The sequence below is a fragment of the Excalfactoria chinensis genome, chromosome 1, assembly GCF_039878825.1.
Source record: "Excalfactoria chinensis isolate bCotChi1 chromosome 1, bCotChi1.hap2, whole genome shotgun sequence".
Lineage (NCBI taxonomy): Eukaryota > Metazoa > Chordata > Aves > Galliformes > Phasianidae > Excalfactoria > Excalfactoria chinensis.
Window position 1 is genome coordinate 12,464,158 of NC_092825.1, and position 15,236 is coordinate 12,479,393.

Genomic DNA, 15,236 nt, shown 5'->3' on the forward strand with positions numbered 1-15,236 from the left:
CTATTAAGACACGGAGTTTTCTCCTGCAACCTTGCAATCTAAGTGTTAGGCTTTTTCTTTAATTTGTATATTCCTATATAAAACGTATGTTTGATAATACGTGTACAAATACTGAGCGAAAGTGCAATTCCTAACCTCTAATTTTTTTCCAAAATGAAATATGAACCTTTTAGTATCACCACTATAAATATGTTTGGGTGGGGGAAGGGGAGTCACAAGGATTTGCTGGTTGGTGTAGTGTGCTTTGATACAAAGGCTACAAACTGTATGTTCAACCAGCAACAAGAAAATAGAAATTGGTGTTTGTCGCTTTTGTTTTTGTACGCTTGTCTTTCATATTGTCCTCGGTTTGATGAAGTGTGAGCTTGTATTCCAGTATAGCTTTAGAAGCTTCTGGATTGAAACAATCAGAAGTGAAGTACTGAAATGGCAAAATTGTCTTCAGTCTCTGAAGGGTTTTAATTTAGATACTACTCACATGTATCACAGCGCAGATGCGGGTTTAAGATACACCTGAAGTGGGACAGTAAGATGGGAAGGCTTTGGGTGTTGTTAACACTTGCCTTTCATGTGCTTTGAGGCCAAAAGCTGCGTGTTTCCAACCACCGAGTGAGGCGTTAATGGGCCAACAATGCATGCTCCCAATGATACCTTCCTCATATTATACAAATTCTATTTATTTATTTATATTAAATCACAACTTGCTCTCTGTTTATTATAAGGGACGTGGACATGGTTCTGAAGAGTTGTAGGCATGAGCCTCTCGAAAAAACATTTGCCTTTTTTATTTCCTCTTTCGAGGTGTTCTCTTGATTACTTGTTTTAGCATTACAACTTGGAGGGCAGCGCTGCTCTGTTTCATGGCCTCAGTCATGTTCTTGGGCAGATGTCCAATTCCAGATTAACATTAAAAGAAACAATTCTGTACAGTTTACAAAAGGTACTGTTGGGGGGAAAAATGAAATTCAGAAATTGGAATACCTATAAAGATAACTTCTGTGCATTGCGGTTTTTGTGCATTAAGGCCTTTTTGGGAATTTTGAGGTCTTCCAGTTTTCCTGTCTATGTTCTAGTGAGTCACTTTGTCTTTGTGACTCAGTTTCTCCATTTGTAAAACAGATCTGCGATTTGAAAACAGACCTGTGTAAGGAGACATCAGAAAGGGAATTCCAGCTTTATTTTGGAACTTCATTGATGTTGATTTGTTCAAGTATATATTCATCAAAGAGATTTCCCCAGTGCCAACTGACAAAAGTTTTGGGAAGAGAGAAGATTTGCAACCTGAATTTTTCAAGAGATTTCTGATTTGAAGATGTTCTGTTACAATAGCAGTATGAACGTGTTAAAATAATGCAGGGGTCACACAAGTGGTTTTACAACTGTCTTTGGGTTTTTCCTATCTGCAGGAAAAATCTGCTCAACTGTCATAGTTGTATGCATTTTGGGTAAGCTTTTTGCCATTTCAGAAGCTTCAGAGAGGAAAAAAAACACTGACTTTTGAAGCTGTGCTTAGGGGAAGTTTCTTTTAGTATGAAAATTCAGATTACTATTTGGAGTTCCATTACCTCACATCTCTGGTTAGGTTTCTGTGCACGCAACTGAAGTACAGTAATGGGCGTCATGCCGGATGGAGGCCATACAGTTGGAAGATCCTGGCTGGATTTAAGAACAATCTTAATTTTAGTAGGACTGCTTGTGGGATTTAGCTGAGGTACGACGTATGTAACCATTGAATCATGCCATTGCTCTAAACAGATGAATATAAATGAAGGTGTAATGAAAGTATTTTGCCATTTTGCTATAAAACTAACAAAATTGAGTAGAGTGATGTGGATATAAAATAAAAGCCGATTCAGAGTTCCGGAGTGATCCTAAGCAAGTCCAGCTATGCTGCTGGTCTTGTGACTTCCATACAAACGGTCATTTGTGAATTCCCCTCAAAAGCAAATTTTGTTGGACAGTGTTTCTGGGGCAGGTACCGTGTTCAAATGTTTCCACAGTGCAAGTAGTAGTTCTGATTTATTGCTAAAAGTGAAATATTGCTTTTTTTTTTTCCTTTTCTTTTTTTAACTGAGATGCCTTACCTGCTTCAGCACATGTAGAATGTGGATTAAGGAAGGAAAGCAAAACACTTTTTGTTCCTTATGTCATGTTCTGGATTATTTACAGTGTTGATTGTGAATTAGAGCTTTTTAAGGGTGCTCAGTGAATGTTTTGTACAGTCATCTGCTTACTAAAAAGAACTTTACCCTGAAAAGTTGACCTAATCTCTTTCAGGATCCAAAATTCTGCTCGTGACCTACAAAAAAAACCTGCTATAATCAAGTTCAAAGACAGAACGGTTGTTACCTTTAAGGCATAACAAAGAGCTTATTTAAAAGAAACCTTGTCAAGGTTTCATATATTTGCTAGCAGATACTGAGATTATTTTTTATTTCCTTTTGCAAATCTGAATGCGTTAATGAAACTGGCAGGATTTTAAGCTCTGCAGGTTGTTAGAAGATTTTAATAATTGAGGCTGCCTGTAAGCCTTTGAAGAGAGTTTTGTTGTACAAAGTACATTTTCTAACATCTGCCTTAAATGTTTTATCTGTTAATTTTTTTTGTACATTAAAATGTTTGTAAGACCTGCGGTAAATTGGTGTCCACTGAAGTTGTTTGCTTCAAAAGCACAAATGAAAAATAATGGCAGTGGCATGCAGATTGCATCCTGTGCAAGTGAAATGCTTTAGTTTTGCATGTTTTATTGAAGGAGTGCTATCTCTCCTTTCATGTGATAGTTTGTATGCAGCTTACAACATGCAGCGTTGTAAAACTTAAGTGAGGCTTGCAGAGGACCAGCAGTTTGGCAAATCAGGCCTAGGATGGAATGCCAAAATAAGAGAGATTCTAGTTTTAGGTTAACAGTTTTTTGGAAGATGTACGGATTAAAATGTAACATTTCAGGCTCAGATAAGATTTTTAAGTTTATTCTCATCTGTAGTTACATTCTGTGTATTGTTTTATGCCACCATAATCGAGGTAATCATTCACTTTCATATCTTTATCTTAGAAATAAATACTGTCAGGTTCAAAGAAGGTATGACACGAATAGATTTTAATGACGTTATTGTAGTTTGGATTGCAGCTTTAAAAGAAGGACCTATAATCTCTCGCACACTATTGATTTTTCATGAATACGTGATATGGAAAATGGTTAAATGACCATCCTCTTTTCAGAATGAGAACTAAGGTTATATATGGGATGTGGGTTTGAATCTTTTAACCGGAGGAGTTCTGAATATTTAAACTGATTCAGTGTTCATTCATCTTAACTGTTCTAATTGGACTGTGTCTATAGATAGGTTGTTGGGTTTTCTTCCTTTCACAGAGGGTGATGCTCTTATTTGGCCTTGAGTAGACAAAGGATCAAACTCCTAGTTAGTATGGTTATAATGGGACTGTGTTTCAGTATCACAAGGCAGCTGATATTCCAAGTCTAGACAGTTAATCCTGTCTTAACTGTTGGTTTAAAGAAACTTTTTTGAATGAAGTATGTTTTGGGTATTGCTACTGAAACTGAAAGCTCGAGAATTACAAGTTTATTTAAAGTTTTTTTGAGGGAAGGTATGGTGAGATTACACCTCGTTCTGTTTCTGAAGGTGCTGTAGAACTGTGAAGGAATTACTACTAACTTGATACATAATTGACTTACAAATTAAAATCTTCCTGTCTATAAGGATAAGTTACTCCTTCAGGTATCTCACCAAAGCAATAAGTTGGTTGGTTTTTTTGTTTTTTTGGGTTTTTTTTTTTTGTTGTTTTTTTTTAATGGAGTAGGAAGGCCTGATGGGAATCTTAATATCTATTACCAAAAATTGTGTTACTATCATTGATTAAAGATGAAAAAAAACATACATAACATTCAGACATCTGTTCTCTGCTCTCTCCTTTCCAGTCACTTACATTCTCTTCCCTGGAAGCATTAAAAGAAGCTCTGCATCTTCTTTGTTTCCTCTCTGTGGCAGTAGTATTCAGAGATGAAAGCTGTATTCTGTGCTTCCATTGCTGGGCAGAATCTCTTTGCTGTGTTTGTTCCAACATTATGTATTTCTTATCTTTGTTGCTGCAATTAAAATACACTCTGAGCTCTTATTTGAAAACACAACTCCGTGAGGGTACAAGTGTGGAATTTCTTAACGCAAATCAGTCAGTGTACTTCTGCAAGGTGATTGCAATTGAAAATAAAGTGGCTTTTATTCATTATTGATGTTAAACTTTGATGTTTTTTGTGGCTGTCCTTGAACATGATGTAGTCATCTCCCCCCCCCCCCCCCCCATCCCGCATCTGTTCCCTTGCCATCTCCCTCCCAAAACCTCAGCAAAGAACATCAAAATATTGCCAGGTTGTTGCCAAGAAATATGGTCCAGGTTGACTTGTGGTTAAAATTGTGTAAAAAGGTTTTTCTATCTACTGGAAAGAATTAAGGTTTGTTTGAAGGAGTGCCTGGCCCATGCTTGGGTTTCTGGGCACAAGTGCAGCAGGCAGATGAAAGTCTACAAACTATTTGCAGAATTAAAAGTGGAAGCGCTGTTGTGCTGGTCATGTGAGTCAAATGTCACTGATAAGACAGGGGAACTGTTTTTTGTTGTTCTTTTTGTAATCTATCTCAGTGAAAACAAAATAGTAATTAGTTTGGCTGAGATGTCAGACTTAGCAAAACTGTTAGCAATTACAGTAGGCCTCCAAATCTTATTATGCAGCACGAAAACATAAAGGAATTATTTTATTCAGTGTTGTAAAGTCAGCAAAATGCCAAGATTAAGCCACTGACTGTTGCGTGTATGTATTTGTAGCCTCACTTTCCCTCTCTGTCCAGAAGCCTGACTTCCTTCTTATGAGAAATAGTGGCCCTTAGAGCTCAGTCCTCCCAGTGGCTGACCTGCTGTTATCTGTACAGTTATGTTTAGTTCACTCTTACACCTATGGACACTGCCTACAGAGTATGTGTGTGGAAAATGGACTATATGCTACCTGCAGAAACGTTTTATACCTGGAAACAATGAAGAATAGCTTTTGGGAACAGATTTAGATTTAATTTTCCTAAGGAATCCTCATGTAACTTAATAAATAAATAAAAATGCCTGCATGTTTAATCAACAATTATTTTCCATTAGATGGAGAAAAATGCTTGCAGGGAGACAGATGATGCAAAATAATGGCTTAAAAGTGAAATATTTTACCAGGGAAATTGATTTATGAGTTTTTTTAATATTTGAGTTTTATATCTTGTGGTGATACAGTGCAGCACTTGAATGTTCCATAGCTGAAATTAGCGCATGGTTCTCAAAGCAATAAGCAATGTTGTTATGAAAAATAGTTCTTTCTCTTAAGTTCCTTCACACTCTGCTTTTGTTCTTGTATATTTTAATTTCTTGACTCTTCCCTTCAGATAATAGTTAATGCTCGAGTGGGTGGGCCTTTTTGGGCCTTTTTGGGCCTTTTTGGGCCTTTTTGTTCCTGGTTTACTTTAAAAAGTATGGCGAGTTTTCAGTGAGCAGACTGGATGATTGGCAGCTAATTTTTATTTTGGATTGGTTTTCTGTAAATATAAGAACAAATGTACAATCGTGCTGTTTTCTGTATGCCTCTGCTTGCAGTTGCTCTGGTAGATTTCAGTAAATTAGTTCTTACTCTTTCTGAAACTGCATTTGCCTTTGTTTCTCCTTTACCACTCATTCTTTTTCTCTTCCTAGTCCCATATTTTGTTTAACTTCCACTGAGAGACGAAAAAGGAGTGAAGAGAGAGAAGAGGTAAGGGGAAGTCTTACATATGTTTTAATGGACAGGCATAAGTATCATCACTTCTTTAAGAATAATCAAGAGCAGTGCTCTTGGATGGGTTGGTAAATGTGGGGGAGAGCCCAGAAACCCTTGGAAACTTGTTTGTCGTATGGCCAAGTTTTGGTTTACAGACTGCTTTTGGACTTGTACTGAGTTCATAAAGTGCAGCCTTATTTCCACTGACCAGAGGTGATGTAATGGAAGTAATGGTACACATACTGTAGAATTGATACTTCAGTGATGGAGACTCAAGTTTTTGTTACATGAATCCCAAATCCAGTGGAGGTGACAGGTTTCTTTGGTCTGTATCCCAAAATCAAGATTGATTTATGAAGTTGGCTTGTCATTCTAAACAGGACTGAGGTCTTTGATTGTAAAGTTTTGCATTCGTTGTATCAGGATATTCATATGCTTTGACTGTGTATTGGTGGCTGAATTAAAAGCCAAGTGGGATGAAGAGCAGCCTTACTCTGTAGTAGTTTGGCTGTAACAGCCTCGATTCTTTAATAAGTTGATTTAATGTTGACTAGCTTTAGAATGCAATTTGATACACTTGGTAACTTATCACTGCTGAATCTCAGTGAAAATCCTGAGGGGAGTGGGAATGGACAGTTATGAGCATTGTCCTGGGAGAATTAAGGAAAAGCAGTAATTAATTAGCTGTTACTTGTTCTGTGTACTAGCAACTGTCGTATGTATGGCTCCAAACCAACTGCAGAGGTACTATTCTGGATGTTATGTTTTTTTGCTACATGACAGCATTTGAGAAGGAGCTGAGATGGACCTGACTGCTAACAATGTGTTAGTCTGTGTGGCTGGCGCAGGAGGGAATTGAAGGGCTTGTGGTAAGACCAAGACTAGCTCACATTATGGAGAGGAAGATAAGGAAGAGGACACTGCTATGAGATATAGAGAACATGAGGTCTTATTAAAATGTTTTGATACAGACTACAAGTGCATGGGAAATCAGATTCTTATAGAATAAATTGTTTGTATATCTGTGTAGTATGCAGGAGTTGGTCATTAATGGTACCCTGTTGTTTATACTGTATCTGGGTGTGCCTACCGTTTTTTCTTACTGTTTGGTTTTTTTACCTTCTACCCTCTGTTGTCTTGTTCTAAATTTGAAATAGACTGCTAACTTTTTCTACCAAGTTACCGTAGAGAGCAGCAGTCAGCAATTGTCTGAATTTGAAGGCATAGCTGATTCTGAGTGTGACTATTTCTGACTGCAACTTCAGTGATGTAATGCCTGGGAGCTGGATATCCCTCCTAATCTCTTAGCAAAATCTGTACTATGGTGAAGCTTGTTGGGGGGGGAAATGGAGAAGGAACTTCCTTGTGGGCAAGATTAGTCATTTATTCATGTATTCTGCTTATAGGTCTGGTTAAAGATGTGTTATCTCCTTGGAAGCAGTTAGCAATAAATAAATATTCCAGTTACTTTGATATGTTGTATTTAGTCTGTGTATATAAATATGCTGCATCTTTTTTTCCTGATTACTCTGTGCGTGTAGATGCATACCTATGTGTATATACACATGCTATAGTTAACTTTTGTTACATATTTGAATCATGCTTAGTGTATTCCATTAATATCAGTGTTCAGAGCAGTGATAAAAAGTAACACCCCATGCCTCCAATTAGAAAATTGATTTTAAAAAAAATAGATTGCAGCCAGGGAAGCAGGTAGAGATGCTCAAGTTCTTGAGCTGTTGGCTGAGTGACAGTTCAGGACAGACGTTTTCCTCACTGCATCTGTGGGCTGTGACAAGCTTTAGTGATAGGTACATTGTTATTTAGAAACTTCTCCTGCACAGATGATGTTAAAGCATAGGTATATAACATATTGACGTTTTCTAGGTACGTTCTTGTGGACTTCTTAGTGAGAAGGGTGGTTCCCATGACTGTAGGTTAAAATTGGCCTGTAAATCTGAAGGCAGGCATGACAAGAATTGCTTTTGCTAATGATTGCAAAACATGTATGAGCGTATGATGTAATTGGGCTTGAGGGGGGAGGAAAATGTTCAAAATTGCATATTCAATAAACTCATAATAACTTACGTATAGGAGACTTTTCAGAATGTTTATCCTCTAAATTCTGGTGCTTTCTGTTTGCCTTTTTGCAGTACATTCAATAGGCTCAATTTTAAGACACATAACTGAGTTTCTGAGTGTTACGTTGAGTACCAGCATTTCAGAAATGCTTTTATCTACCTCCGCTTATAAAGAAAATATTTTTGAGGGGAAGGCAGGCACCAGCATACCAGAGAGATTATTTTTCCTGATGTGGTAAGAAAATCAAACAATAATATTTCTTGATCATCTCTCTGTTAACCTGAGATGTCTTCTGCAAACAAATTACATTGATGTCAGCACAAGTCACTGGAGATAAGAAAGTAATACTGTCTTGTTGGTCTCTCTGTCTTGCTTTCAAGAACCCCATTGCTGTGAAAACCTGTAGTTAGTTTCAGAGTGATCTTGTATGAGTGTGTGGAGCCAAGATGAACAGACAGTAGGATGAATTCTTTCTTGGGAGCAGAAGCTGGAGCTATTAGGTTTAATGCAATATGAGTATAGTCATTTTGCTTTTACATTCAAATTGACTTGAAGTTATAACCAGATCAGCATCATGTGGTAGTTGAACTGAAAGATCTGGCTTGGCTCAAGACTATCATGCAACTAGTCTGTGTATTTCATGTTTGAATTTTGTCTGTAAAATATGATAACTCTTCTCTACCCTTCCTGCTGTTCCTTGGCCCGTAAGGGGTATAGAATTGACTGTGCAGATAAGTAACTTTGTCTCAGCAATTTCATTTGTTCCAGTAAGCTTCAGTTTAATTCCCTCAGATTTGTACATGCCACTCAAAGAAGAGTCTCAATATGTGCACTGCGTATATTCTGAAACCTAAACCTTGCTCCAGGAAATTGTTCTTAATGTTTTGCCTGTAGTTAAAGGGTGTGGGACAATGAGTTTAGGTTAGAAAGTTATGGTTTATTTTTTCCCCCTAGTTATGTGTGTATTGTATACAGACCTTGTGAAGATGCAGAGCAGACAAAACAGAGATAGTAATTTGTGTTAATCTTTGCAGTGGCGTTTGATCAAGACTTTGAGGTAAATTTGCGTGCATCGATGTAAAATCCAAATTATTTGTCTTAAATTAGTGCTGTTTCTTCTCTTGAAATAGCCAGAATTCTGATTAGATTTTTCATCCTTGCAGTTTTGTCCTGCATTTACAGACACCTTGCTAATAACAGAGACCCTGAAGTATTCTATGATGAAATCCTTAACCTTAAATACGCTACTACTTTCTTATTTTCCACTTTGTAGACATTTGGCAGATGTTGACTGGTAGGGACAATTGGTAGAAAAATGTATCAAAGGAAAAAAGAATCCGTATATTCATGAAATGCTGACGGATTTAGGAAACTTGAATTGGTTTAGCAGTCAACTTACTGAGGTTAGCACAGTCTTTATGTGGAATATCTTAAGCTAAAAATATATATATAATTATAGCTTTAGTTTATTATTTCACTGATGTCCCTTTATTAATTCAAAAATAAATGTTGTATTGCAACTTTCTTTCAGTTCTACTGGAAAAGTTTATAGTGTTTTGGTTTTTTTTTCCTTAAGTGTTTTTCCTTGTTGTCTGTTGTGCCTTGATGGGGTATGGAAACCTGTCAATGTGGAAGGAAACACAAGCAACAATGACATTGTGTTTAAAAGAAACAAGGACAACTTAAAACCAAACTCTGATATAACAAATAGAATGTTAAAAGCAGGTTTCTCCCCAATCCCTTCCTCCCCCATTTGGTTACTGTATTTGTGGTAGTACATGAAGGTAGCCCCAAGCGTATCATGCCAACATCACCTCTTATCTTTAACTTCTATGAGAAGTTTTACATCTCTGCTTATTGTGCTTGTCCATATAGTGTAGGTTCTAGCAGGTTTCTTAGTTTTGTTTCTCTTATCAAATAAGGTGAAATATTATGCAGAGGTTCTGTGATAAGTATGATAGAATGAATCATAGAATGGCTTGGGCTGGAGGGGCACCCTAAGGATCAAGTTCCAGCCTTCCTGCCACAGGCAGGGCCACCAATGTCTAGATCTGGTATTAGACCAGGTTGCCCAGTGTCCCATCTAACCTGGCCTTGAACACCTCCAGGAATGGAGCATTGTCTCTGGGCAGCCTGTGCCAGCACCTCACCACACTCTCTGTGAAGAACTTCCCCCAACATCCAGTCTATACCTTCCATCCTTGAGCTTAAAACCATTCCTCCTTGTTCTATCGCTGCCTACCCAAGTAAAAAGTTGATTCCCCTCCTTTTTATAATCCCCTTTTAAATACTGGAAGGCTTCCATAAGTTCACAGCTTTCTCTTCTCCAGTTTGAACAAGCCCAGCTCCCTCGGCCTGTCTTCACAGGGGATGGGGCCATCCTCTGGAGCCTGTCCAACAGCTTCATGTCCTTTCTGTACTGAGGGCCCCAGATCTGGATGCTGTATTCTGGATGGGGCCTCATGAGGGCAGAGTAGCAAGGGACAATCACCTCCCTGTCCCTACTGGCCACCCCTCTTCTGATGGAGCTCAGGATACCATTGGCTTTCTGAGCTGCAAGAGCACTCTGCTGGCTCATGTGACTGATACCATATGAATTGTACCATTCCAAGTAGAGCAAGTATTGTCTGGTTTCCTTTGACTTGAAAAATATTTATATGATGTTGAAAGAGTTTGCATATAAAAATATATGAATATATGAAATATATTAAGAACAAAAAACAAAACAGCAGCACTGAAAATACCTACACAAAGCCTACATAGAAAGTACCATGGAAGAAATTGATTGTCTGGACTCGATGTTTAAAGGATGATTGATAGCTGGTAGATAGCCTGTTATGAAAGCTTGTTGGTGTCATCAGGACAGTTCGGCTAGACTTCAGGTTCTTAATTTTCAAGGGCACTTTGTCAGGGTGATCTGTCATCTGCTTGTTTCCTGCAACTATTCAGTGTAGCTTTTGGTGGTTCCCCAGGAAACAGATAAAAGGAGAAGGGGTGAGAAGACACACCGATAAAGTAGGCCTGTAGTTCCCTTCAGCCAACACCTGATCTGAGCTGCACTTTGAATGTTTGAATCTTGTAGAATTAGGTCCAGAAATACTGGTGTAACTTGTGGCTGAAGAATTAGACCCTCTGTACTTGTGGTTGGTTTTTTCCTCTCCTCCTCCATGTACCAGTGAAAACTTTTTTCATCTTCTGTCACATAATTGATCTTAGAAGGACAAAGCAGAAAGGAAACATGTGGTCTTCATTAAACCACAGAATAATATTGTGTAAGTGCAATACCTCAGGGATAATGTGTAACTTATTTTCTGTTGTTTAATGCATAAATGATGTTCTTTGTGTAAAGCCATGCAGATGAAATAATCTGGAATGCACTGTGTTCTTACGCTTCCACTGTTAGAGCACCACTCATTTAAAATACTGGCTCTGGCATCGTAAGCAAAATAAATCCTGAAAAGTAGTGGTGAATTTCAATATCTTTTACTTGATAAGGCAGTTAAGTTAGCAAAGTCATGCGTGCTCTCTAGAGAGAAGAATTGCAGTGGAAGTTGTAAACCGCTACAATAAAGTAAAAATGCAAAAGCGTGGCTAAGTTTTTCTTGCAAGAGGTTGACCGTGCACAGGGCAGATGTCTTAACCAGATTAAACAAAAACATTCATCTTTTTTATGATAGTCATACTACTGGGGTAAGGCAAGCCTATTAGCTGCAACTAAATAAGCACAGGATTTTCTCACATAAGATGTTTCTCATGCAATGAAGTTGTGCTGATGTTGTAGTATTGAAGAAAATGGTGACCTGGAGGAATTATCAGAATTCTTTAATGATTCGGGGGTAATACCACCAGAGCAAAGAGAGTCCCTAACAAGACTGGAAGTCTTCTACTATCAAGTTTAACAAATAGACGAGCTACTTTACCCTAGAAAGAGCTAATAAATTGACTTTGGACCAGAAGCTGTTGTATAGTGGCTTTTAAACTCTGTGACCCTGAAATTAACTGGACAAACCACCTTGGGCTTTCTTACTTTGAAATTAATGTGCTACTTGCAGAAAGACTTCTTTTCAGCAGCAAGTTGTGTATAGTCTGCTTGATTGCAAGAATTTTTCTCTACCCCCCCTTCTTTCCACTTCTTCTTGCCAATTACTTCAGTAAAAAGCGTCTATGAAAGTTTCTTTAGATAGCCATTAATGCCAGGTTTCCAGAATTCTGGCAGAGTACGGACTTGAAATAAATGTTGAAATTGAAAAGTGCTGTGTTATGATACCAGATATATTTTATGAATTATTTAAAGTATTGAAGAGGATAAATAATCCCTTTTAGGATGGATAAGGAAAAATGATCCTCAATGTTTACGTTATTGTCTGTTCTAAACTGTCCAAATTTTGTAGTCCAGATAAAATCCATGGAGAAATACTGGGGATATTTTAATGTCGTGACAGTGCTTTTCATTGTGACATGGCAGAAAATAATTTTCCTTCATCTGAAATCTGACATCACTGTTGTTTATTGTTGGATAGTTCATATGATTGTATCTCCAGCATTATTATTATTATTATTTTAAGTTAAAAAAAAAAAATAACAACAACAAAGAATGGCCACCATCACCAAAAGCTTTTTTGAGTTTGAGAAACCTCACAGTAGATGAGATCTTGATCCCAGACTATGGTGCCATGTGTATCTTTTAGGCATAGACTGAATTGTAGACTGGTTTGGGTTGGAAGGGACCTTTTAAGATCATGCAGTTCCAACCCCCTGCTGTAGGCAGGGCCACCTCCCTCTAGACCAGATTGCTCACAGCTCGTACCAGCCTGGCCTTGAGTGCTTCCAGGGAGGGGGCATTCACAGCCTCTCTGGGCAACCTGTTCCAGTGTCTCACCACCCTCACAGTGAATAATTTCTTCCTAATATGTAGTCTAAGTCTGCCCTGTTCCAGTTTAAAGCCATTTCCCCATGTCCTGTCACTACTTGCCCTTATAAAATGTACATACTTTGTAGGAAGCTGATGTTGTTTTTTAGACTGTTCTAATTACAGGCATAAAGTAAAAATCCCTATTATGCTAATGATTTGTTGGTGTAGGTGCAACTGAAGATAACAGTGGATCAGCATGTCTTAACATGTGGCAGCTGATTTACCTGGATTAGACAAGTTGATAATTTCCTTTCGGATAGTAATTAATTCAGACTTGTTTTCTTCTGAAAAAAGGGAACTAAATGGAGACTGAAGTTTTGTATAAGTTGTAAATGAGGTTTCTGTAGGGCATGGTTTCTGCCCTGTGAGTAAACTGTTGCAATGCTATGAACACTCGCTGAAATAGGGAGAGGGATTTGGGGTTTCCTTTATGCCTGCTATTTCTCTATACCTGCTTTTGGTTTACCAGACTTTTCTCACTGATTATTCTTGATTACTCTCAGTTTTACACGTAGCTAGTGATACAGTGTGATGTTTTTGATAATTGGTAAGAAAATGCTTAGTGTTTACTATGAGGAAGCAAGAGGCTTTGCTCAAGCAACAGCTGGTTGGCCTGATTCTTTTCTACTCCATTGTACTTGATGACTCATAGCAGGACTGAGATGTGACTGCTGCTTTCCTGAGGAGCAGCAACAGGAGGTTTACACACTAAAAAGCACGTTGAGATCTCAGGCTTTGGTAATGAGGTCAAATGTATTAAGTGAAGACTTGCTGTCAATCTGTCCCTTAGAGATGTTCATTATTTGAGATGCTGCTTCATCATTCTGGAGATGCTGATTTGATCAACAAAAGATCCAAATTCAAGTTTGTCCACAGAGCTTTTCTGCAAAGTCTTTTTTACAAGTACACCATTTTCCACATGAGGCTGGTTAGTTTTTCCTTGGCAGTGCAGTGTGTTTGGCAAGAGGAGTGTGTTAAAATATGTTGGATCTCAGAATTCTTGGGCTTTTGTAGTGTTACATCCTAGCTGAAGTGTATGTCAGATGGAAGAATTATGTATTAAGTTACTGTATATGCTTCATTGCTGAGTAGTCTAGATTTTTTTCAGTTCTGCCTTGGGAAGGACTTTACAATTCTTCATTAATCAAGTAGTGAAGATGAGGGCATTTTGCTTCAATTACCTGCTTAACATGTCTACATCAGGATGTGAAATCATGTTTGTTTACTAACCTGTGAATAGGAGTACGAGTTAGCAGCTTTTCTGTGTTCAGTCTGGAATTCCCACTGCTCAGTAAGAGGAGTGGGTGACCAGTAATGGCTGCCATAACAAGTGGGATTAGTTTTGTTTATTTGCATGAATTGTTGTAAATTGTATCCTTGCTCTACAACTAAAAACTGCTACTGATTGTTTTTGTTTGCCACTTAAGGAAATCACTCCTGGAAAAGTCACCCTTTTGTGTATGTCTTCCAACAGTAATCCATAAAAATGAGACCGAAAATGTCATTTCATAATTATTTGTTAATCATCATTAATTATTTCCATTTTAAAGGATGTGGAATGGGAGTTCTGGCTTTCTTTTATGAAAGCAATGTAAGTGTTGGAGGTTTGGGGCTCTTTCTAAACCCCTAGCAAAGGTCAGGAATGCTTTCTGAGAAATGCATTAAAAAATGTGTTACAAGATTACTATTGAAAGTTAAAGCAACTGAGCTCTGACAGAACGGACCAGTAAGGAAGTGTACCTGATGTTCAGTATGTGTGCCTTAAAATGAGTCTTCGTTATGTCACAGGGTACAATGAATAAATTGTTGTGATCACCGATTTAAATGATAATATTTTCATTAGTTTGTAGTATTTTTGAGTCTTGAGATCATTGTGCTTGTAAGTGTATTTGATATCAAAAGAAAACTGAATTCTCTATTTTCTTTTTGCTTGCGTAAAATAATACTAAATTACTGTGTCAGTTGTATATGTGATACAGAATGCCTGTTTTAAAAAGATCTGACTCAATCTTCTGCTTTGTGTTGTTGTTTCCGCAGGGTTTGTGGATGCACTTAGATGTTTGCAATGAGCACTGTGGCTGGCATGCCCCAGTGTTTTGGATACCAATGCATAGGACTCTGTAGTAATCGAATTTATCAGAAACGAACGTCATGAGCATAGTGATCCCACTGGGGGTTGACACAGCAGATACTTCATATTTGGAAATGGCTGCAGGCTCAGAGTAAGTATGTTAACTTGCTAATTAAGTTTCCTGATTTCTGTTGCTTATTTTCTTTTTTCCTGCTGAGTATTTTTTTAATAGTTTAGTTGGAGAAGACTTGGGAGTCTCTGAAGTTATATTGGATTTTTAATAACTCAAAGCAGTAATCTATTTCATATCGTGGACAGTAATTTCATTGGTGCAGAAAATTCTATAAGTCTGTGTTAAGTAATTCATTGAA

At 37.8% G+C, this 15,236-nt stretch overlaps 1 protein-coding gene across 4 annotated transcripts in view; it reads left to right on the forward strand.

Annotated features, from left to right (window-relative positions):
* KMT2E (lysine methyltransferase 2E (inactive)) overlaps nt 1–15,236 on the forward strand; it is a 52,211-nt gene that overhangs the window by 2,085 nt on the left and 34,890 nt on the right. For 2 of the 4 annotated variants that reach the window (XM_072327222.1, XM_072327224.1), the window contains exons 2-3: nt 5,737–5,794; nt 14,832–15,016. In XM_072327222.1, the coding sequence (XP_072183323.1) occupies nt 14,946–15,016 (71 nt within the window). In that variant the 5' untranslated portion in view covers nt 5,737–5,794; nt 14,832–14,945. The remainder of the gene's footprint in view (nt 1–5,736; nt 5,795–14,831; nt 15,017–15,236) is intronic. The other 2 variants (XM_072327223.1, XM_072327225.1) reach the window with 1 other exon arrangement.